General features: G+C 36.9%; 1 protein-coding gene across 8 annotated transcripts in view; it reads right to left on the reverse strand.

The window, feature by feature from the left end:
* The window catches only part of CSMD3 (CUB and Sushi multiple domains 3), a 1,243,168-nt gene extending 1,220,964 nt beyond the window's left edge, over nucleotides 1-22,204 (reverse strand). For all 8 annotated transcript variants that reach the window (XM_039464529.2, XM_074387065.1, XM_074387064.1 and 5 more), the window contains exon 1: nucleotides 21,537-22,204. In XM_039464529.2, the coding sequence (XP_039320463.1) occupies nucleotides 21,537-21,714 (178 nt within the window). In that variant the 5' untranslated portion in view covers nucleotides 21,715-22,204. The remainder of the gene's footprint in view (nucleotides 1-21,536) is intronic.
* Nucleotides 22,205-26,567: the final 4,363 nt, after the last annotated feature.

A 26,567-nucleotide genomic window follows, 5' to 3' on the forward strand; every position in this document is an offset into this window, starting at 1 on the left:
TAGAAGTAAAATACACTTGTTGGAGTGTACCATTTCTATCACCTTCTGGATCCTTCCCACTTAACCAAGAAGTAAGTCAAAACAAGGCAAGTGAAGAATGTTCTTCTAAATTATTAACCTATTATAAAGCTTTCACTTGATTGTGATCGTATTATCGTTATTATTATTATTATTATTTTGAGATGGAATCTTGATCTATCTCAAAGCTGGAGTGCAATGGCCTGACCCCAGCACACTGCAATGTCCACCTATAAGGCCCAAGCGATTCCCCTGACTCAGCCTCATGAGTAGCCAGGACCACAGGCACCGGCCACCATGCCCAAGTAGGTCCTATTATTTTTACTAAAGATTATTTTTATGGCAAAAAAAAAAAAAAAAAAAAAAATCAGGTGAAAAAACATAACTAAAAATATGTTTTGGTTAATTTCTTCTTTAGCAGTCTTTGAATCAAGAGTGGAGAGAGAAGCCATCATAAACTGACATTGATATCAAATAATAAAACTAGTGCTTACTGTATGAATACTGCAAAGAAGGGTATGGGGGGAGATCCCATAACTGCCCAGGCAGGAACAAAAGGCCTCAGCCTATTTCCATATAAATAATGAAGATGAAAGTAACTAGAAATGTAACTATGGTAGTTATTAGTTATTCCTATGTAATCTTAGTTATTCATAGGTGGTTTTAATTCTTTTACTAATGCCTCTTAGGTCGGAAGTGTGAACCTGAGGTGACATTGTGAAATGGATGACACTAAGACAAGGCGCTTTAAGAGTCTGTCACACCCGTATAAAGGCTGCTGGGGGCGCCTCAGCTGTGCGGCAGCACCAGCGCTGTGAAAGCACCTGCTGTTGAGCCAGCTAGGGAAGGAGATGTCCGAAATGGCAGAGACATCTCCTTCCTGGGGAAGTTTCGAGAAAACTCCGCTTCTCCAAGCACTTGTGGTAAGGCCTGACGGCTGTCAGGTAGGTGCACAGACAGGCTTAACTGTCTCTACGTGATGCTGTGCTTCAGTGGGCACATTCCATGTCTACTCTCATGTTCTGCTTCTGCACTTGGTTCCTTTTTTCTTGGAAAAGATAATCAGTAATAGTAATATAAATCTTAATGTTTTAGTTCTTTCTTGATAAGTATGGAAAAAGTACTGATGCGTTATGCTCCTTACCTTATTTCAGGTGCCAGAAATTCCCGAGCCCCTACCTGAATGACACGTGATGTACTTGACCCTATCACTGCCATGCCCTATCTACCCTGCCCCAGTCTCCCACCACCAAGACTATGCCCTACCTACCCTGCCCCCAGATTGGCAACTCAATAAAAGTGAGAGCATCCTGTCCTGGCATTGGGGCCACTGCTAGTCTCCGAGATTTGGGTAGCTGTGGATCCCTGAGCCCAAACTCTTTTTTCTTCGTCTCTGTGTCTTGTGCCTTTTATTTCTATAATTTCTTATCTCTCACCAGCTGAGAGGGGCTCACAGAACCCCGTAGGGCAGAACCCTACAGAAAGTAATTTTTTAAATAGTTGGCTCTTTCTAAATATATGCCCCAGCATACAAATATAAGAACATATTATAAAATGATGAACTGCTTTGATAATAATTAATTATTGGATGCCTAGAGACAAAAATAAAATATTAGTGAAGGAACTTTAAGCAGATATCAAAGTAATAGGCAATGGTGCCTCTCAGGGTAAAAGCGTGTTGAACTATTACCAGTCCTTCAAAAGAATCTCTTGTCCAAGAAAAAGATTAAAAGAAGAAATATGAAAACATCTTTACATTTGTAAAGTTGAAGAGAAGAATTCATGAAATAAATATTGCAACAAGGAAAAAACAATTGTTGAGTCAAACAATAATGTAGAGTTGCTAATTCCCAAAATGCATGGGATTTTAAATATCTGCTTCAACTCCCACAATTTAAATGTAATATAATAGAGACAGAGGAGAAAATAAAACCAGTATGAAAGTTATGATTGGAAAAAATACGGTCTTTTTGTGAAAGGTAATTTTCATAGATTTAGTAGACAGTTGTTACATCAATATTTTGGAAACAAATCTCAATGATGATATCTTGAACACTCCTCATTGTTTTATTCCTCAAAGAAAACTGTAAGTCTATGAAGACAGGGATTTATGTATGAATTATGGTGACATACATTTAGGAAGTGAAAATGCTTAAGAGAAATAAATGCAACAGAATTATTTACTAAAGCCTGTCTTATTTTTTTCTTTCTTTATGAAAGTACGTAACCTGAAACAATACATCCAAGAATTTTCAGAAATACAAGCAAGACTTCAAGAGACATTTCAAATTCTAAAACAGATTTTAAAAGAACAAACTAAAGGAAATAGAACATTAACATAGAACAGGTTTAATGGCACAAAATTAAATCAAATGATAAGCTGGAGAATATCATGGGAGAACTAGAACTCAATATATTATAAGAAAAGATTAGAGGATGAGAAAAAAGAGACAAAATATAATGATTTACCTAATAAAAATAAAATAATACATCAAATAATGTTTTAAATGTGAGAAAATACTAGGGCAATTAATATTTTATTGTATTTTCATCTCATTTAAAACAGCCAACATTTATTAAGCTTCTGCCTCTAGAATGCACTACACAAAAGTCAATACAGTTATAGAATTGTTAAGAACACAGACATTGGCTTTTCATATTTCTCTGTTACATGACAGAGATAGAATATGCATAAATTACTTAAATACAAAGCAGATTATGGCAAGAATTACAAATCAGATACAAACAAAATTTAAGGTAGGGGTGAGGAAGGGAGAGTTTAATTTTAACCAGAGAGCATTTAGAGAAATTTTTCGAGAGAGGAGAGATAGTATTTTTAAAAGATGAATATTCTGCACATATCTTTCAAACTAGAAACAGTTTAGTACAAACCAATGAATATTTAAGAAATGTAAAGACTCTACTAATAAGACTGAGCCATGATTTTTGCAGAGTGCCAGTAAAATACATGGTTGGAGTGGGTAGTAAGAGTCCAATTGTGAAATGTATTGATTATCAGAAAGATGGCTAACAAAAAAAAAGAATTTAAGGTTTATTCCAGGAGTAGCAAAAATTGAATGAGACAGCAAAATAAACAAGCATACACACACATACAATAACAAGGACAAAAATATGGGGGATGAAAAATACCTAAATTCTATTATTTGTAGTAAGTATAAACTGATTAAATTCTAAGGTGTTCAGAAACACTGGTTCTTCTATATTCTCTCTGTACTACTTAGCCACTAGATCATTTAAGATTATATATAGGAAGCAGTTTCCTCTGAGACTATCATTAGTTCCCAAAAATTATTAGTAGATTTAGACTTGTTTCAAGAATAATAACAGGAGTGAAACAGACATAAAAATGTATCAATTGTTAACATATCAATGGCAATAATTTTAATTAGAACTTTGTGGTTAATATTAAATATATCTGAAACTTTCCAGTAGGGACAAACTTAATTGGAGAAATTTAGTCAAGAGCAACCCATTTCAGACTTACAGAGAATCACAGTAGTAACATAGTTTCTGTATCACCAAGAGATTTGGGACCATCTTGAAAAATATTGGGTTCCTTGAATGGGAGGTAAAATAGAATTTATATATATTAATACATAATATTTGTACAAGTTTATAGTGTATATGTGAAATATTATACACTTGAGTTTTGTTTGTTTGTTTTGGAGACAGGGTCTCACTATCACCAAGGCTGGAGTGAGGTGGTGTGATCTTGGCTCACTGCAACCTCTGCCTCCTGGATTCAAGGGATTCTCCTGTCTCACCCTCCCAAGTAGTTGGGATTACAGGCACCCGCCACTGTGCCTGGCTAATCTTTATTGTATTTTTCGTAGAGATGGGGTTTCACCGTGTTGGTCACGCTGGTCTTAAACTCCTGACTGAGGGTGATCCACCTGCCTCAGCCTCCCAAAGTGCTGGGATTACAGGTGTGAGCCACCATGCCTGGCCTGCACTCCTCGTTTTAAAGTTCACTACATGGAGGCATAATATGTATTTACTCCATCGTCATCTGGTGATTTTGTAATGACTAGTCTGCATAAAAACTCTGCTTGGTGTTGGGGCAGATTTAGAAAGGACTATTGATAAAAAGATCAGAGTCCTTGGGTCTGCAGTGCCGCTTCTCCTCATGCTCTCAATTCATTACTTGGGAAGCACCAGCACACTCCCAAAATCATAATTTTATCAAAAATCTTATCTTTTCTTTCTCAGAGAAGTTCATCATTGTTGTCTAACTCCCATAGTGCTTTCTGTCTCTCTTATAATACTGTTTTTAACGTATATTAGAATTGTTTGCTAACATTTTTTTACCATTAGATTGAATTGTGAATTACACGATTGCATGTAGAGATCATCATTGAACTATTTAATACTCATGCAATCATACTAATCTAATGGTAGGCTTAAAAAACAGAAGATTTTTAAATGCTTATTGAAGTAAAAATGTCACAAAAACCTAATTAAAACTTAAAATTTACGTTTTTATATTTCAGATAACATCCAAAGAAAATAATGATTCAAAAGTAGAGTAGAAATGGAAGATCTCAAATAATATAATGAAACATAAAATACAAAAATTATCAAGACATAAGGAGTTTGCAAATAAGCGATATTAAAATTAATCTCAACTTACATAAACATTTTTTAAAAACATTTACATACTGAGTGATGTAGATATACTTAGTGAATGAAAAAGCCCTGCCCCACTTCATATCAAACAAAACACAATGATTTAAGGTTGGGAATAACAAAATATATACAATTATAAAATAAAACAAATTGTCATATGCACTTACTAAATGAAGGGGGACATTCAGAACCAAAATTAAAATAATTATAGTTTTTCAACATTGTGAATTAACAATTTTTTTTTTTTTTTTTGAGACGGAGTTTCGCTCTTGTTACCCAGGCTGGAGTGCAATGGAGCGATCTCGGCTCACCACAACCTCAGCCTCCTGGGTTCAGGCAATTCTGCCTCAGCCTCCTGAGTAGCTGGGATTACAGGCACGCACCACCATGCCCAGCTAATTTTTTTGTATTTTTAGTAGAGACGGGGTTTCATCACGTTGACCAGGATGGTCTCGATCTCTTGACCTCGTGATCCACCCGCCTCGGCCTCCCAAAGTGCTGGGATTACAGGCTTGAGCCACCGCGCCCGGCCTAAATTAATAATGTTTTTAAAATAAGTACTTGGAAAAAATGTTATACATTCCATAGGAAGACAGATAGACAAATACAAACACATTGGAATGCCTCTCCTGAAACTTTGTAAGGCAGCAAAGGAAATGAAATAAAAGTAATAAAACTAAACAGAAATAAATTTAGAAAAAAATGCTTAATATTTATGTATACCATTTTATTCCCATAAAAAATATTAACAAGATTCTAAACTCTGGGTGAAAACAAAAATAAAAGATATACATATAAAATATAAAGTAGGAAACATTAATTAGGCCAGGTGCAGTGGCTCACGCCTGTAATTCCTTCACTTTGAGAGGCCGAGGCAGGTAGATAACCGGAGGTCAGAAGTTTGAGACCAGCCTGGCCAACATGGTGAAACCCTGTCTCTACTAAAAACACAAAAATTAGTGGGGTGTGGTGGCAGATGCCTGTGATCCCAGCTACTTGGGAGGCTGAGGCAGGAAGAATTTCTTGAATATGGGAGGCAGAGGTTACAGTGAGTTAAGATAGCACCACTGCACTCCAGCAAGATTCCGTTTAAAATAAAAGAAAGAAAGAAATGTAAATTATAATAGGATGATGACTTGTATAAATATTAGCAAATCATTCAAATAAATATTATTCATAGAAATAAATATAACTGACATTATAAAAGCCCAATCCGATGCAAAATATAATTAGAAAAAGGCACGAAGAATATATTAGAAGGTAATTTAAACAAATATGCTTTTCTTACTCTAAATTTCTAAGAACAAAAGGAAAAAAAAATTATAGTGAATCCAGAGTGAAAATGAATCAAATATTGGGAAATAGAATGCAATCACATATGAAAGGAATTACTAACCAGGGTTAAGCAGAGTTTATCCCAAGATAATTGCACTGTGATTGGGGTGACAATGAATATTGGTTTCTTTACCTGCCATGAAGATGAGCAAAGAAATGAAGAAGCAGACAAATTAAAAATGCCTAATGACTTGTCTTACTGACAAAAGTGTTTTCACAAGCTCTTCGGAGAAAAATGAACTATAATAAAAATTGATATAAAATATAGGGCACAGATTTTATAAATTAGAGATATTTGTGCCTAAATATCTAACTAACAAGAATACATAGACTTCATGTTTTACATTGTGTTTATTCACCCTATAAAATACTGAATACTTTAAAGTGAGATAGGAAGGCCTCAGAAATCAGACTCAGAACCAAGGCCTCTTTCTGCCCTTCCCCTCCTCTTCTTCCTCCAGCCATCCCCTATTTTTCCCCAAGTATAGAGAAGGACATTTTCTGGAACTTTCTTATCTGACTGATAAAACTTCTTTCCAAAATGAATTCAATTAATGTAATACCCAGGAAATAGCCAGGAAAGATTAATCAAATATCCTGGAAAGAATAACCACTAAGGAAGACAAGAGACTAAAAACCACATATGAATAGAATTCTATCTATTTGCCCAAGGACAGCTTTGAATCATTTACTGGGAAACATTATCTGAATAATAAGACAACTTTTGTTCACAGCAAAGTTCTGTCTCTCACCTTGCTGTCACCTCCCCAAAGGCTCAGAGGAAATTTCTCCCAGGTCATTGTGTTCTGGAACTCAGTTATCTCCCCCTGTAAATCATTTACTATCCCTAAAATTAACTACTGCCACTGCCCTGCCCCCTCTTATTTCCCTGTCTTCTCCAAAGAAGGTACTTAGGCCTCAATCATTTGGCTTTTCTTTGAGTCTCTTCTTTGTGGGACTTCCTTCATGTCCATTTGCACAGTAGAAAATTGTATGTGTTTTTTCCTCTGTTAATCTCTTCATTGACAGTCATTTCAGAACACCTTCAAAGAGGAAGGAAAAAAAGCTTTCCCTCTGCCCTTACACATTAAATTTGGAGTTTAAAAAGTACATGATGCACATGTAGAAAGTTTGCTGTTTTTGTCTAAACATTCTTAGAGAGCTTGCTGAGCTGGTAAAGATCACTTGAGTAAAATTTGACCCCATTTGTATCTTACAGGTATTTAAATGAAAGTCAATCAATGTGGTACACCTGTATAAGTCTGAACTAAATCAGAGAGTGTGTGTTGCAGTAAAGTTTTTGGGCCATGTAGAATTTCATGGAAAAGTAGTACTATGGAGGCAACACAGTATCACTCTCAAGTTAAGGTAGTGATGGGGTAGAAACAAGACCCTGTCCTAGGGAGCTGGCCTGTATAGGTGAAAGAGGAAAACATGCGAAACAAAAAAACAAACAAACAAAACACAACAAAACACTGGAAAAGTGACAGCGTGGCCCAGAGAGTGAAGAGAGGGGTGAAAAGGAAACATGTTTCTATGGCTTTTTAGGGTATTTTTTTCACCTTAAATTGAGTTCTTAATTATTTCTTTTAAACTTGACAGATAACATTGTACATATGTGTCAGCTACAACATGATAGTTTAAAGTATAGATTGAGTATCTGTTATTCAAAACGCTTGGAAGGAGATGTTTCTTAGATCTCAGATTTTTTAAAATTCTGCAATATTTGTATATGCAAAATAAAATATCTTGGGGATGGAACCCAAGTCTAAACAAAAAATATTCTTATGTTTCATATACATTATATATATATATATATATTTCTAACACATATATAGCCTGAATATAATTCATCTAATATATATAGTCTGAATGCAATTTTTAAAATATTTTTAATAATTTTATTTATGAAAATAATTTTTTACTGCATTTTGATTGTGAGTCATTACATAAGGTCAGATATGAAATTTTCCACTTGTGGAATCATGTCAGACCTTAAAAAGTTTCAAATTCTTGAGTATTTGAATTTCAAATTTTCACAGGGATGCTCAGCCTGACATACACATTGTAGAATGATGAAATCTAACTAATCAATTGCATTACCTCACATACTTACTGTTTTTGGCTGGCTATACCTCTTCTAGATACCTTTGCTGAGATTCTCTTTTGTACTAAGAGAAAACAAGCTGACTTGAGAGCTTCTCCACTGCATTTTAGGCAAGCAGTCCATGCGTTATTGTTATATGTAAATTGTCAGTGATACTTAGAAAATGAAATTAAGTTGTAATTTAAGAAGGAAAAAACAAAATGAGTTGAAATACAGCACAGAGATATATTGTTTATGGTAGTTTCTTTGTGCAATACAGCTTTGTTAAATGTGAAAAGACCACTTTCTTCTTTGTTATGCCAAATACAAAAAAGAATGAATCTTAAATACTGATATTGGGATATTGATGGAACCAAATAAGCATGTAATGCAAATTACCTCACATGAATTAGTGTAAGATTTAAATAAGTCATCTTAATGCTATGTGTTATATTGTTGAAAATTCACCCTGAAACACATGAAAGTTCTTTTCTTTAGTTGTATAAAGTAAAACAATACATGTTACTCAAAGCCATTTTATCGTCAGCTTCAAAATGTACTTTATTCATTAAAATTATCAAAGCAGAAAAAAATAGCGATTCACATAGATATGGAAATGCATAGTTCTGATCTTACATTAGTAGTCAAGATTTTGAGGCTTAGTAATAGGAAAAACACCTATAATATTTGTTGTGTTAATAAACATTAAATCTGGCTTTTTGCAAAATGTCATTATTAGATCACCAAGAAATGTGCTTTATAGAATGTGAAAGAGAATCAGGAGATAATTTGATACTTCTGAAGTAATGTGTAGGTACAGTTATCAGAATAACATGAATCATCAAAATGATATACTTCATAGGAATGAGAAAAATGTAAAATACATGATAAAATTTGACGACTTTCTAAACTTTGTAAAGATAGATCATTTTACTAAACTCCTGTGTAGCCAATTAGCATTGATGAAACAAGAGTATCTTCCCCATCACATCTTCACTTATTGGTCTTAACTTTACAGATTAAAATCAAAACAAAACATAATGTCCTTATTGAAAAACTGTGATTCACCAACACAGATCTTCAGTAAAGACAACAATAACAAACGGAAAAAAAATGACTAAATCTGTCATATTTATATTTAGTTAATTTTCTTGCTCTTTGTAGGTGTTGACCCTTGAAAGTCAGCTCAGGCTTCTTTCATGTGAATCATGAAATAAAGGACAGAGATTTGAATTTAAATTGAAAGTATTAAGATGCCAAGGAGGAGTTCTGAGAAAGGAACAAACATTAAAGCAAAACAAAACAAAAAGTATAAGAGCACAATTTGTTGAACACAAATGATTATATAATTGTACAAATACTATTAAAGAAATACATGTGGGATATTCATTAATACTGGATAAGCTAGTTAATATCAGTTGGCGGAACAGATGGGAGTCAATAAACATTTTAATTGGAAATTACAAGGGAAAATTACATAAGGTTAGATTGCAAAAATGATGTCTTTAATTGGAAAGTTACAAACAGCATCTGTAGAATGTTATGTTTACCTGTGATATGGTAAAGATACTACATATATTATATACAAATAAATGTGGTGTATATATATATATATATATATACACACATACATATATGTACATTACAGTGATATTTTCATGAGAAGAAAATTCCATTGAAAAACTAAACAATTTTACAATAATCAGATTGTTTTGGTATCATGAACACAGAAAGTCTGCTTCAGATAGACTGACTTCCTTTAGGATAGGGACTAGACCTTCATTTCTGTATTCTCAGATTCTAGGCAAGAATCTGATACATACTCGTTCTCAATAAATAATTGATAGCTGAAGGAATGTGAACTGATATAGATGAGCCACCAGTTGTTTTGCAGAAATAAAACTTAGTGATCACTGTGTACTTCACAACTTAAATTATATCAATCCCATAATATTCACTTCAAAATAACACTATTCTAATACATAAAGCATGATATACTAAATCTTACTTTAACCAAAAGAAAATTATAGAAACAATTAATTTACTATTTACATGAAATAGCAAATGATAAAACTAAATATATCTAACATTTATTTTCAGGCCTTTGTGAATTTGCTTTAGAAAGCATTACATAATTAGAATATAACATCTTTCTAAACTAGAGAATTTTTAATAGTTTTTGCGAAGACAGGGAAAAATAAATAGTAATCTTCAAATTATTGAAAAATGGCTAATTTCTAAGAACTCAAACATTGGAAATATATAAAAAATAAGGTCAAAATGTCATTTCTGATATTTACTTATTAATATATTAATGAACACTGCCAAGCTAACACAGATATGAAAGATATTCTAGCACTTTTCTAGAAAATTGACCTTAAGGGTTTCTGTTTGACCTCCTTTGAAAAGATTAAATAAATAAAAGAGTACTCAAGTACTGGCAGGATTTATAGATGAAAGTTTTTTTAAAAGCTGTAAAAAGAGCATTGAAGATGAATTCAATACAGGTAATTATGAGCCTGTCAGCATTTCTATTACAAACTTCATTTAGAGGTTTTATCATTTCCATAATCTTAAAAACTAGGAAGCTGAAAGTTGGCACACAAATTAGCAGGCTTGATGCAAATTTATTTACACAAAACATTTGAATCAGTTCAGCTGTTTTGATTTAGAATCAGCCAAAATCCTTAACTCCAGATTTCTCCCTATTTGTGAACACTGAATAAATGTTTTGTCTAGAATACATAGTTAGGTCACTTAGAGTATGGAGTTAATAAATTCAAGGTAGAGTTTGTTTTACCTCCAAAGAGTCAGCTGTATATCTTTTTTTTTTTTGCCGGTTTTCCTAACTTTGATCTCTTATCTTGTATATGCAGCATTTAGCAACACAGAGCTCAATATTAGAAATAGCAAGTAGCTCAGCATAAATTCATTACCAACATTTAGGTAAGATTCAAATTATACTTCTAATAATGGATTCAGAGGAGCCATTTCTGCATAGTGAAAATATAGCTAAAAAAATAAAAACTAAATCACTTCTAGAAATTAAAAATCATCAGCTTAATTTGAAGTTTCTTTATATTTTTAAATTATTGACTAAATTTATAACCTTCATTGTTGGTGTATCCATTATGTGGTCTTTTAAGAGAAAATAAAATAAGAACATTATTTCCTCAGATATCTTTCAAGTCATACAACTCCCATAATGCAAACAAGCAAAAAAATTAAAAATAAAAAAAATTTTAAAATGGTCCCATAGAAAGCTAAAAAGCATATTTGAGAAATTGGAATAATATCAAACAACAAACCACAGCTGAAAGCATTAGTAAGTGGCTATCAAAGAAGAAACACATGGTTAATAGGAATGTGAACTAGTTTTAGAAAAGTTGTTTTGATTATCAGTTTGCTTTCTCTACCTTCCCTAAGGTCATGAAAATAAAATGTCAAGTTAATTTGTGATTTAAAATCTCAATAAAATCAAATGAATACTAACAACAATAGAATGCATTCTAAAATGAAAAACTTGGCTGATCATCAATTTTCAACATTAAATAAAATTTTGGAATGAATAATTCTAGGAAACAGTCTTGGAGATAAACTATAAATGTACCTTTATCCGAGACTTTGCTAATGTTGAAGAAATCTACATCTACCTGTTGTAAGATCATATATCAAAACTATTTAAAATAAAAATGGCCTATGAAGAAGTGTTAAATGCAATAAATATATCCCATGCCTAATACACATGAGGACATCATTAGGATAACATAGCTTTAAAATTAAAAAGACAGGTTAAAATAAAATTTCTGAAAATATAACAACAATAAAGCTTTAATAATGCATGTAGAAAAGGGTAGTTTATATTGGGAGAGCCTATAAACTTTAGAAATGACAAAAGTAATATAGTTACATATGAAAATGCATTTAATCATCCTCACACAAAAAAGTAACACTAAATTTGAGCACTTAAGTGTAATTTAATAAAAGTATTTTTTCTTTTGTAGACTAATATATATCTATATTCCCCCCACCACCAGTTAATTCTTAAGTTAATCTTTAGATTGCATGTGAAGTTTCCAATTTGCCTATATTATTATACTCATGTATCTATGTCTCCTTACACAATTGCTTCAAAAACTGTAGTTTTAATTCTGATCTGGGCTTTGGAGTAGGCACAGTGGTCTCTCCTTTCAATGAACTTTACTCTCATAAACCAATTAGGTCTAAGAAAAAAAGAGGCTCATAAAGCAGTATCAAATACACGAAAAGTACACTGGACAGGTAAAGACTGGTTTGCACTCTCTAGCTTGGCAAGTCATTTCATTTCTCTGGCCTGTCCTCTCTTTTATATGAAGACTCACAGCTACACCTGTATTTTTAACTATGGGCACTTATGGAGTGAAATAAACTTTATGAATGGAACTTGGATATGCATATTTTAATTTTGAAAAATATGTATTTGCCCTCACAGATAAACCTAATGTACATTTCCTGCCTAGTAAATGTACATTAGACTGGGGACGCTATGAGAACTTTCATATCCTTTAAGTTCTATAGAGCTGAGTGGACGATTAAGATACAAATGAAACAATTTTATTTTTCAATCCTTATGATACAATTTTTGTATTCACAAATTATTTTCTGTGTGAAGTTCATAAATTTATCTGCACTCACACATTTTAAATTTTACTCAAGAGCTCTGCGTTAGGATTTAAGGTTATAATGTTTACTTTTGTTTTTCAAACTTAATGTACTAGTTTTAGATTTTATAGTGTAATATATAACTTATGTATTACTTATGAATTACTTTGCTTACTATTTCTTATAAAAGTAGAAAGTATTTTTATATCCATTTTATAGGACCATTTAGAGAATAAAGTTAGTCAAGTTAAGTGAAAGATGTTGAAAATTACAAAACCAATCAAGTTATATGTTATTGTCACATTATCTATTATAATGTAACCCACAGTTACATAGAAATACATCTATCTATCTATCTATCTAATGAATATTAATATTAAGATTCCTTCTAAATTAGATTTTCAGGGACTCAGTTTTTCTCTTAAAAATGGAGAGGTTTAATTGGTAACTTAGTCATTTACATTTTTCTTTTGGATTTTGGGTAAGTCTACGAGCTTATGAATCTATTATCCTTTCAGATTTCACTTAACCACTAGCTAACTGTATGATCCTGACAAATCATTGAACTCTAGACTCAATAAAATGTGTATTATATGAAAATGGATGTAATAATCTCTACATAGGAGATAATAGTTATCTCAAAGATACTTATTAGAATTCAACACAGGAATATAAGGGAGGAGAGAACTGTCTGATATGTAAAGGACACTTTAGTTAAGGGCTTAGCATAAAGCATTACACATGAAAAGACACAACAAATAATTTTATCCTGGTACCATTTCCCAAAATATAAGAATGTCTCATATCCTCTCTGTACAGTAATTATCTCTGAGCATTCTGGAGTCAACTAGGTAAACTTGTATAAGAGAAAAATATGACAGAAGCCCTTGCTTTTTTACTTATTTGGGATGTAGTAAGTCTACTTTTATGGAGTCTGTTTCCATTTACAAAATTCCTCTCAAAGTGGTATGTGGTCATATTGTTTTAATGTCATAGTTAAAAGAAAATTCTCTCTATTATTTTAAACTCATGTTCATAAGTATTCCTTTAAAAATTGCATCAAGCAAAGAAAAACTTCATGATCTTAAACATTACAGACTTAGCTTTTTAAGGGAATCATTCATTACTTTTTATGTATTTCAACCATTTTCTGAACATTTCAACTCATTAAACAGTAGAATTTATTAACTTTGCAAATTTTATTCTCTATCATAAAAAGACTTTAAAAATATTTTACATATCACTAAAATTGAAGATAACCACTTAACATATTGATTGTTCTTATACTATTAATATTTATAAAATGTATTGTTTCTGATAAAATTTTTAATGATAATTGTCATATATATCACGTGAAAAAAATATGCAGATGAAAATGTAAACTAGAAAGAATACATAAATCTCATATAAATATGACAATGAATCCCATAAAAAAACAAATTAAGAACCATTTCTCTAGATTTAAAAGCTTTTAAGTCAGAAATTGTGTACAGATTATGAGAAATAAAAATTTAATATTAAATACTGCCCCTCAAAGTTCTTTTGAGACATGAAAAAGTCAATACACTGATTTTATTTATAGACTCGCAATATCAAGCAATAAACTTTACTGAAGATACAATTAGTTATTTATTTGAAGTACACATTGTTTCAGTCTTAAAAAAGTTTTTCATTCCATTATTTCCTTTTGTCTTCTAGAAAATATGTAATTACCATGTTTTAAATTTTACCACAAACATATAATTAAACATACTAATTGATATATAGTACTTAAATAGTAATTTTTGTGATTGACTATGTTCATTGGTGCCATCTGAGCTAACTTTTTAATAAAATTGATAAAGTAAATTTGAAAGAGAATTGAACATGAGCTCAAATGCTCTGTTAGTCTCAGTTCTGATATTAATGGCCGTTGTAAACTACCAAAAAGTTACTTATCATTTCTTGGCATGTGCAGTTATTTTATAATATATGAGCAGTAAACTAGCTAATATTTAAGGACCTATGAATGTCGTGATTTGTGACAAGATGAACAAATTCATGTTAGTACATTAAGCAATCACTATTAAATCAATATCAGAATGCAAGCGATGAAATAAGCACAGAAGCAGAGGTAGCACTTTTTTTTTTTTTTAATCTGTGAGTCTTCCCCTTATTCATAGAGCCAGCACCAGAAGTAAATGTGTAAAGGTGATAAGCAGAAGTTCAGAGTGTTTCTCAGCTGTATAATAGCCTGGGAACTTAGCCAAAGTGAAATAATAGCTAGTGAGAAGAGGCTACACTTTTTATTTACTGTTATGGGAAAGTAAAGGTGGTGGTGGTAGAGATAAAGTGTGAGTGAGTTCATACAGGCTTTGCATGTTCACATTTATTTGAATAATATCGGCAATAGCTACTAGTGCCAGGCACTGTGCTAGATACATGATTTATGCCATCTCCCTATAAACCCACTAATAATATAATGTATATATATATATATATATATATATATTACAGATAATAAAACTGAAGCTTAGGATAGTTGAATTGCTAGTCCAACGATGATTATTGGCACAATCATTATTTGATCTTCAGTGGCTCCAGAGCCCTTACTCTTTCTACTTTACTGTAGTGGTGCTCAAAATTTAGAGTGCATCGGGACTACCCAGATGACTTGTTAAAACCACTAGTGTCTGCCCAACTCCCAGAGCATCTGATTCAACAGACCTCATCTGGGAACCTGGGATATTTTTATTGCTAAAATGGTTTTAGAGGATGCTGGTACTACTTGTTGGAGAACACTTTGAAAATCACTGTAGTCCAAACATTTAAGGGCCAGAACTGAATAATGTGGTGATACCTAATGCCACGTAATTATCACTGTTATTTTCCCATCCAACCACAGGTACATGATGCATATGTTAATGTAAATTTGGACATTTTAGTGATTTCAAATTGGGTTGCCGGCAACACATTATCACTATATAGAAAATATTGATCATTAGAAATCCTCAACCAGCACAAAACAACAGCTTAGCAAAGGCCCTTAAGACGTGAAATACATTTGATGGCTGCAAGACTGGAGCCTAAAGCAAAGGAAAGGTGGTCATCAGCACTGAGGTTGTGAATACGGGACAGTCTTCAATAAATTGATTTTTTTTTTTTCAGTGATACTTTTAAAAATGATGTTTCTGAAGAGAATAGGGGCCTCACAAGGGCCTAATTCTGAGAAAACCTTGCAGTCATGGAGATAGGTATATTGGAAAATGCCATGAATCACCCACCTGCTTACTCTCAGAGCAGAAAGATGAATTTGGTAACCATAGTGTCTATTCTGGCACCATTCTCATACTCATCCTAAGTCCAAATCAATATTTCTGCTGTATTCCTAAGTTATATACTCCTTTGGATTATGAGTAAAGGGAACAGAAGAAAGAGAGAGGGAAAACAAAGCTAAAGCTCTGTTTTAATGTATATGTAGATAAAATGTTCTCAGATTTTATTTGTATCTTACACATTCTTTTCTTAATCTTTCATTTCAACCATTTTATTTTTAATTTCCTAAATCTTGGATTTAGGATGGCGTATTTTCTCAAATGGTCATGTTGCCTAAAGGAACTGGTGCCTTACCAGGCTGCTTGGTGCTTTAAAATAAACAAAATATTGAAGGTGTTTGATAACTTTAAGCCATTTCTGAAGCCGTGGTGAATAAGTAGAAGAGAAACACCCTTTGCAACAAACGGAGTAGTATATTTGGAGGCTAAGGAAGTAAACTTTAGTTTTTTTCACTTTTTTTGCATTTGATATCTTAGAAAAGCGTTTTAACATCAGAAGGTTTTTTCCCCACAGGAGTAGAAAGGTATTATTAAGTGCACACATCTCCTACTTTTTATTATCAGCTCTCACTTATCATACAGTTGTACTGTATTTATAACCATGTACAGATGACATTTGCTGTCTATTTATTATTTCACTGTTCTGTAGTCACCAAATTTTTTGTTGGGGGAAAAGACATGTAAACTCCAAAACTATTCAGCTACCCCACAAATAGAAATGCTAATTACCATCATGAACGGTAGTAACTACGGGAACCAAGCCCTTGCTCCTGAAGTACTTAATTTATTTAGTAATTCTACTCTTTTTCTCCCTGAAGGATCTCAAGGGAGCTGGCATCAGGTTTTCAAGACGCTGAAATCTGCTCCTTAATTATTTCTGCTCACATACTCTTCCAATGAATGCGTGATTGCAGCACCCCCCGCCCCCACTTCCCAACCAGATGATTCCAGAAAGTACGGTGCTGCAAAAGGACATTTCAGAAGGCTTTCAACAAGCTAACTATCCAGTGAAGTTCTGCTCCTAATTCTGGTAACTGTTCAAACCCTGTCGGGCCGGTATACTGGGTTAACTTAGCAAGTCGGTGGTGCAAAGCCTCCCCAAAGGCAGGACCAGGTTCAGGGAGAAGAGAACCCGCCTCAAGCCTGAGCTGAGCTTTCTTCCTTTGGTTGTCCTCCTTCATTGTTATTCTGCAGTATGCAGCAATCCCTGTGCGTGCCCCTGTGTCAGCCCCTTAGCTGGGACTCCAGCGGGGCTGGTGGAAAGGACCACCGTGGCTACTCAGATGACCCTGTGCTGTTTAATTTCTTCTGCTCTCTCCCTTAGAGTCCAGCTAAGCCCTTGCAGCATTGGAGCCTGGCGGCTGCCCTCCTACTGGCCTTTCCCTCGCCTTTGAACTGGTCTAGGGGACGGCGAGGTTGCAAAGGAGCCACAGTCCTCACTGGTTGTTTCCCCAATGTGCTTTCCCAACTCCCCGAGTATGTCTTAGACAGTTATTTGAGTGAGGACAGCGCTGCGGTCCGCTTGGAGAAAGGGAGCTTCCTCCGCACCTCTGCCTGATCGTGACAGCAGTGGTCGCAGCGCCGCCGACCATCTGGAGTTCGCGGAACATGAACGTCCTGTTACCCGCCAGGCGTTTCCGCCTAGGACACACTCACACCCACCCTCAGAGCCTCCTAAAGGTTTCTCCGTGTCAATTCACGTGTCCTCCTCCGAGCAACACACACACACACAGACACACACACACACACACACGCACACACACACAGGCCAAGAGCCAAATCAATCACCCAGTTTCAACCTCCGATGATGCAAGAAAAATTCAGGGAGGCTGGTCTTTTGGAAGAAATTAAGTATTCCCAAAGGAAACAGATGTAAGGGCGGGGCGCCTGTCCAAAGTACAGCAGGACAGAGACTTCTAACTCAAACACAAAGGTTACCTTCCAGTGGGTGTCTCATTCCTGCTGGTGTTGGGGGAAGGGATTTCATCATGGTGAGGACTAGGTGGGTTTTTGTTTGCTGTTATTGTTTTGAAAATACATTGATGGCACCTCCCCCAGCCCCCTTTGTAAAGCTCTCTCAAACTAAGACAGATCTTTTCCTGACGTATTGGGAAAGACTGTCGCCTTCTGGGCGAGGACTGAGGGTGTCAGTCTCCGGGGACACAGCGGGGCTGGAAGCTCCAGACTTGGCCACCGGGGCGGGTGTCTGTAAAAGGTGCTAATGAGCGCCTCTGGTAGCTCTTCCCCCTCATAGACACCCGCGTCCCTCTCCAGCAGCAACTAACTGCGGGAGAGGTTGAGATTTCCACTTTTCCAAAAGACCTCAATGGCAGGAGTAGTATCTCCTTGGAGTCTCAGAACATGCGGAAACGTGGATCCTTCACGAAGTCTCTCTGGCGAGAATCCCTGGAAAGACGCTCTGGCGTGGCGTGCGGGACGCCGCACTTGGTCTCCCACCTGCTGCCTACCGGAGTACCTTCTGTGCCTTCGCGGTACATTCGCTGCATGGCGTGTGCTCCCCCTGGGATCCATTGACAAGTAGCGTGGGAAAACATCCCGTGGGTGTCTCTTTACAGGGGCGGGACGCTTAAGCACGACTTGGAGATTCACGGTTTCTATCTGAGTGAGACCTAAACAGACAGGCTGCAGCTGGAGGCATTTCAGAAACCTCTGCCTGCCTGCGTGTGTGTGTGTGTGTGTGTGTGTGTGTGTGTGTGTGGTTTCAGTTTGAAACAGGCATGGATCAAGTCTAAGCAGCACCTGCCCTGCCCCACCCCTCAATTTGGTGCCCTCCACAGCCTTTTATTTCACATGGTGACAGTGGAAATGAAATGCCAAGGAAAGGTTGTTCTCCTTTTCAGGCCTACCTAAGACCACTTTATCTTACACTCTGAGGCGTTTCCTCCCATTGAGCCTCTTTGTCATTGCTACTGCACGCAGAGGTGAGATGGCGGAGGGATGAAAAGTGTGGGCAGATGGTGGAATACTCGTGGCTAGAGCTGTTGACGTGGAAAACTGCCTGCCTCGGACTTTCTGGACCCTCGGGCTAGTCTGGATTAGAACCTGCAAAATCCTTACAACGACTCTGCAGTCTGAGATTTTTCGTGGACCTGACATTCCAGAAGAGTATAGAAGACAAAAGCAGGCATAGACATTGGGGCAAACTACGTTTAAGGCATCACAGCAATCTTGGCTTTAGAGAAACCTTGAGCCAGATGAAATTAAAATAAAATGAGGAAAGGGAATGTAAGAAGCAAATATCAAAATTGACATCATTCGGAGATTGACAGCAGGTCTAGAACATACAACCTCTGCAAGTTTCTCAGAATTTGGGGACAATGTTCCAAGTCGTAAAATGTAGGAGATGCCTTCCAAGTGCCAGATGAGTGACAATGAAGAACTTTATTGACGTTGGAAAAAAAGATGTTTTACATATGGTCTGTAGAACATTGATTTTGCACAGAATTAAGGAAGGCTGTCACAATCTCTTCTTCCTTCTCAGTATCCCCATTGCTAAACCGATTATATCAGTCCGAAGCGAATTAACGCGCCTTTCCTTTCTATCGGCGCATCTCATTCGGAAAATACGGTAGGTGCTGGCAGCCAGGGCTGTAATTGCAGGCGGCGCTGATCAGCGTTTGTCAGGCTGGAATGCTCGCCCCGCTTCGGAGACTTCCCTCCTCCTCATCTGCCCCCCGAATGTGTTTTGGCTCAACAGGTATCACATGAAAACTCGCACTTAAACCCTGGTCATCTTCTCGCAGGAACCACCCTTACGTTTCTCTGCCAGGGCTGCTGCTGGCTCTCCGCGCCTCCCCCACGCGGAGCGCGCGTCTCGCAGGCAGCCCCAGGGCCATCCATTAACCACCAATTCCCAGTGGCAGGCGAACTAAGCATAAATGTGTGGCTCCTCACACGCCAAGCCAGCGGCAAAGAAACCTTGCAAACAACTCGAGACGCGTTTTGTACATTAGGCAGTGTACTTGTGCCACTTAGGACAAGCTTCTCGGCTCAGAGCTACTCTCAGGCCCCAGAGGGAAAAGAAAAATCAAGCTTTAAGAAGCGGATTGGGATTACAAGGCAGTTGCTGCCACAGAGACTGGGACGACTTCCTGGCATTTTGGGATGTAAATTAAAATTCGATACATGCCACACATCATTGGTCATAGTAGAGGGAGAGATAACCTCTCCAGCTCCCTCTTCCCAAAACACGAATTATCATTTCCACTGAATGCAAATGAGTCGCCTTCCGTGGGGGGACAGCCAGCTGCAAGCTGGACAATAAACTGTTTCATAGAGAGGCGGCCGATTGCGGTTCAGAGAGGCACTCCTTTACAAAGGAAGAAGCGTCCAGTTTGTGTTGACAGCCGTGGCGCGCCTGGGCCAAAACAGCACCCCCTTACCCGCCGTCCTCTGCCCCCCCCGCGACACACGGACACCCCGGATTTAAAACTAGCTTACTGAACGCGACATACATCGCGTCTATTCGAGCTGCCATAAGTATGGAGAAGTGATTGTTCAAAAAATGATGGCATGAGTCATAAACACCTCCTGAGTATTCTTTGCAGCAATTAATGGGCAGCAGGGTGCAGGAGAAGTTGTGGAAGAGAGCTATGGATCTATTTTCTCCCTAAGGACAGCTCTTTTTCCAATGATCCTGACTGTCCCTTGCCTTCCTGTTTGGGAATACGTTTTACATTCCACCCATCCCCTCCCCTTGTCTGTGCATGTGACACTCTACCTGTCTGAACGCTGAGACTTGCTGGGGATTTTCTTTTTGGTCGTCGGCTAATGACTTTCCTTTTACCTTCATTCATCCCCTAAGGTGGTTCTTTACACTTCATGGCATTTCAGGCCCCTTGAAAGCCTCGTTTTTGGCCAAACCTCTACCACAGGTCCTAGGGAAGCTCCCCTACATTTAACGTTGCATAGAAGCCCACGTAGAAATAATTTACATACATATGCATGCAGACATTCATGTTGGTGTTAGTGTGGCGATGCTCGGAAGATCCCTGTACCCTAATGTATTGAAAATCAACACATTCCTAGCACGTCGGTAACTTTCTTCCCTGAAAGGGTTAAAAAGCATTTATACGAGTGTCTTTAATATAAATATTCCACCAAAGGCATCAAACCCTACTGATCTGACGAGAAATCAAGGTAATCCTCATCACTAAGAAAAGTCTTGCAGAGGAATTCTGCCTGGATATCCACTAGTTAGAGGCTATACTAACCAACTCACGTATTCGTTTGAGCATACTGCAAGAATATTTATTGAGCACAAGCTCAATCACCGCATTGAACGCCAAATCTGGCAAGCAAAATGCATTTCCTATCTGACGGGGGGTGGAGAACGAGCTGTGAATCAACTCCTTCTTTAGTATTATCATGATTATTTTATCCGTGCAAATTGCAAAGTAAGCTGCCAGCCCTCTCTCCATCTACAAGTCAGCCCACCTGCATCCAAAGCGGAGGGGACCCCAAAGCAGACCTACCTTTCACACAAGACACCGTCAATAAAAAGACGAGGTTCCAAAACGTAAATCCACTTTTAATCCTCATTTTCTTCATCAGGATGAAGTCTAGGCGGCCACATTTAGCGCATCTTCGCGTGCCAGGCTCCCGGGGTTTGGATTCCTTTGCTCTGCTTTCCCCTTTGCGGATCCCTTTCATATTATTCTCGAGGTCCTAATTCCTGCTCCTCAGCCCGGCGCAGTGGAGTTGTTGCTGTTGTTGGTGCGCGGTCACAGCTCGGAGTGAATGGTGTTTCTGGGATACCACAGCAACCTTGACGAGGACTCAACCATCTCTCCAACGGGGGCACAAAGTCTCCGCTACTCTGGATTCTGTCTTTTCTTGTGCGTTTTTTCCCCTCCACCAAAATCTACCCCAATTCTAGCTCTTTATAGCAACCACCAGAAACCACTAGTGAGCCTCTTAAAACCCAGCTCCACTCTCTGATAAACTCCGCACAATATTTGAAATTAAGGGGCTTGCTTTTTTTCCCCGAATAGATCAATTCTGCCTGTAAAAGCAGCCGAAGAAATAATATGCTAGTGAGCTCTCCGTTGCAGCCTCCGAATACAGAAGCATGTCAAAGGAATATTTTAATCGGAAGATCTGTGTTGCTTTTGGGGAAACCGAGATGATAATGAATCGGGCTCCATCGATGCCCACGTCGTTATAATGGGACATGTGTTACTACTGTAGTTGCAGTATATTTCAGGCAGGCTTCTCGCATTTATTATCCCTTGATTTAATTGAAAAAGGAAATCACAGAATTTTCTCAATAAATTCTTCTTTCCCACAGAGAAGAATGTATTTGCACACATGTATTTACATATTCAAATGAGTACGTGTAAACCCGTAACCGGGTTTTTTATGATTTGGTAAAAGGATTTCATCCGTGGCCTGGGCGGGGGTGGGGTGGGGAGGGAAGTCAGTGTCGTTTCCTCAAATAGTTCGTCTTTTCATCCTCCCAACCCCCTTTTCAGTTGGTGTGTGCCGCAGTTCAGCTACTTTATCTGTGATATTACCTAGAACAGACCCATTTGTCTTAATTCTGAATCGGCACCAAATATGTAAATAGGAGGTTTCTTTCAAAACGAAAAATGTATGTATCTATGCATCTGGATCTGGCCGCCCCTTGCCTCAGGCAAGGGTTAAGATTGCACAAGGGAAGAGTTCTTGCGCCATCTACTGGCCGTCTTTGAGCCGCCCGTTCCTCCTCCACATGTATAAGGGACCCTGCTTTTCTCAACCCTTGGTGTAGGGGAGCTGTGTCCCCAAGACCAGCATGTCGTGCTTCTTGATTTTTGTCAGTCCTGACCCAGATCTTTCCACGAACGAGTTCCTTAGGTCGGGCGACTGATTGGTGATCTGACCTTTCGGGAATCTGGTCCCCTTTCAGGAGTGGGGAGTGCCTCAGCGCTAGTTCTGGAACTGGTAATTGCTGCTGCGTATAGCTCCATTTGCCCGCCCCAGGAGACCAGGGGCGTGAGCGCCCATCTGCAAGGCTTAGTCTAGAGGACTGCCCAACTTGAGTTTGCAGCTCCCCGCACTGTGCACACACAATGGGTCTGGTCCCGTGCACCACACCATTACCCCAGCCAGCTTTTGTCCCTTGGCTCGCATTGGAGCTGCCCGCTCAGTAGAGCAAGGAGGTAGCATCTGGAGGGGCTTCTGCTCCTGGAAGTGGGCACACTGTGAGCGTCCATAGGTCTGCCTGGCGAGTGAGTTTAATCTGCAGGCGTAGGAAGGATTCTGAGCTCTCGGGGTACGTGGCATTGTGTGTGGGTCTGTGATTCTCCCAGTTCGTGTGTGTGTGTGTGTGTGTGTGTGTGTGTGTGTCTACGTGCGCGCGAGCATAAGCGCGCTGTAGTGAGAAGTAAATGTACGTGTTTGTGAAAAACAGTGTTTTGCTACGCGTGGGTGTTTTCCCAAGTGTATTTTGCAGTACATATGCGCGTGCATGCCTGTGTGTTACAGAGGGATTTCACTCCTGGGTAAGGAGCTGTAGCAAAAGGTAAAAGCTGTAGACGCCCAACTGACCTCATTAAATTCAGAGAGGTACTTTAAGAGCCCAGAGGCAAAATATTGTCCCTTGCCTTCAGTGCTGGATTTCATTGTCTGCATATGCAGGTTTGAAAGGGGAGTGGGCAACAAGATAGGGACTAGCCCCTGGCTGGGAGGATCAGCATTGGAAACGTCATTAGCCTGCTTAGCCACCTTGGCAGCGGCTCTGGCATTGATTTCAGTCAAGATGTCAGCGTGTGGTGTTGCTGCTGTTACGTTTGCTGGGCTGGACAACCAGTTAGAGATGCAAACAGTTCCTTGGACTTAACGAGGATGCTCAACAACACCCTCCTTACTAAGTGTGCGGAGGTTAGTCACCTCAACTTAATTTACTTTTTATTAAAAGACACAAAAATACTGAAATTTATGCAATCTATTCGAACATATAACAATGGCTATACACCCAGACAAGAGGGCTTCATGGCAAAAAACAAATAAACCAAACCCAAAAAACCCTTTCTCAAAAGACAGGGCATTTTAACAGTAATTATTGTTCACGAAGTAAGTAAACTTTGATAAGAAGACCATAAAGATTACTAATAAGATACCAATTTCTGATATTTATTTGCAAACACATGGCTAATCCTGTAATCCAATTATCTTTCCCTAAATGAATCCTGCCTATCATTTCATGTGAGGTTGTTAAAAGATTTATCTGGAATCTCATATATTGAACAATACTCTAGTATCTAGTTTCTGAAGCTCACAATAAATCACAAACCATTTTTACCCACATCTTCCAGCTTCTGAGACAGGACGGAAAATAATATTTCACAGGCAGAAAAAGTTAAGGCATGAGGCGCTAAAGTGGCATATCCAAAGTCACTATCAGGAGTTTGGTGTTTACTACAATGTGTTTAGTGCTAAATCTCACTAGTCTTTCATGGGGAATAGCATCCTCTTTAAGGAAAGATTTCCAGAGGTATTCCAGAAACAAAATTTTCAGCCACAATCCTAGGTGGGAATCCTTTAGTTTCTCCAGAAGCAAAGAAAACAACAACAACAAAAAACCAGTGTCTACATTCAGAAGAAATAAATTATCTATTGTAGCTGATCTGTAGAAAAGCAACACAGCTATACATTCAGTTGTATAATACTATTAGAAATAAATTATGGAAAAGTAGCTAACATAATAGCAAACTTCAGGTGCTTACTGTACATTAGGTGTTGTGCTATGTTTACAGAACATATCTTATTCAATCCTCACTACTTTCTGAGATAAGCTCTACAGCTTTTTGAGACAAGCAGTACAACAATCTCAATTTCACAGATGAAATAAATTGATACACATAGAAGTTAACTATCTTGCCCTGCCTGAATAACCCATGTAAGAAGTATGAGCCTATGGGGCCTGATTTCAGGGTTAATACGCTTTCCTACTGTACTATACCCTATGCTAGCTCCACAAGATGCTTATTTTGAAATAGTATAGTAACAAAAAGAATAAATCATTTTTATAGTATATTTGATACATAATTATAGAAAAGCAACAATTTTTAGTTTACAAGTGATAAACTTTCAGAACATATGTACACATATAAATAAAAATTGTGTCTTTTTTATACTTACCAGCTACTAAAATTCCTCCTCTGGTTTTTTTATTTTTATTTTTATTTACTTCTTGCAGCCTATTGATCTTTCCACATATAGGTTGTGGTAAAAATGTGACTTGCAAGGATCATCAAGACAATTACAACTATTAAGTTCCCTTAAGAGCTTTTAAAAAGAAGTGAAATCAGAAATGGACAAGATCTTTCAACTAGAAAGAACAGATTTCCATACCTTTTCAGTTCTTTCCCAGCATACCTACGGAATACAATTAACTTTGATCTTAAAACAGGACTGAATTGCACTAAAAAAGAGAAAATAAGCCCCTCTCCAAAAATTGCTCAGTATTAACCTAGCCCCTTCAACATTTATCTACTACGTTTTATCACCATAGGAGCAATATTAAAGAAAAATGAATAAAATAATGAAAACAAAATGAGTACACTGAGAAAACACAACATAAAAATGTGGAAAGAAGATTACCTATAATTTCAAATATAAGTATATACTTTTGACAGTTATAAACTTAGAAAGTGGTTTTTTTTTTTTTTCAATTTATATAATAGACATGCAGGATTACATGGGGATTCTCACAAGTGAAGTAGTTTTTATTTATTTTTATTTTTATTTTTTAATAGAAATGTTCCATGCCTTTTAAAACTAAATGTTCATTGACTGTAGACATGCATCCCCCCCACCACACACACACAGACATATACACACATATTTAATTAAAAGGCTGAAAATCAAATCTGTGGGTATGTGGCGAAAAAAAAAACTATTTAGAGTAAGATAAAATGTTAATGATTACAAATAACCAAGTAGACATTTTCCTGCTCATTTGCAGTTTTTATACAGAATTCACTGCCAGGAGAGTAGGGAAAAAGAGGAACTCATTTTTCTCATTTTCAATAAATGCTCATTCTTGGATCAGTCATGTCTGACCTCTCCAACTCCTGGGAAATAAAATGTTTGAATTTAAATGCTGAATCTAGAATAATGAGGGAATTCTAATTTAAGTCTATGTATTACCTTGATTTATAAATGTCCTTATTTGTTGAAGAAAAAGGAAGGCAAGAGACCTAGTATTCATGATAAAGTAATTTTCTTTAAAACAGCAATATTTAAGAAGATAATTTATCAAGCTGATAAAAATGTGTGTCCTTCCTGCTGTAAATCAGGAACCATTGTAGAGTGGTGGAGACGGGCCTGTTGGAAGAGTTCCTAGGTGCCTTCCTAGGAATTCATTTCCCTTATGTCCTGACTCCTCTTGCAATTTCATTAATACTGAAGCTTAACAGACATTTCAGTATTTTAAGCATATAACAACATTAATAACAGTATTAAAGTTTATATGTCACATAAAAGTAGTAATATTGCAGTTTAAAGAACAAGAGAACAGA

The sequence above is a fragment of the Saimiri boliviensis genome, chromosome 15 (assembly GCF_048565385.1).
Source record: "Saimiri boliviensis isolate mSaiBol1 chromosome 15, mSaiBol1.pri, whole genome shotgun sequence".
Classification (NCBI taxonomy): domain Eukaryota; kingdom Metazoa; phylum Chordata; class Mammalia; order Primates; family Cebidae; genus Saimiri; species Saimiri boliviensis.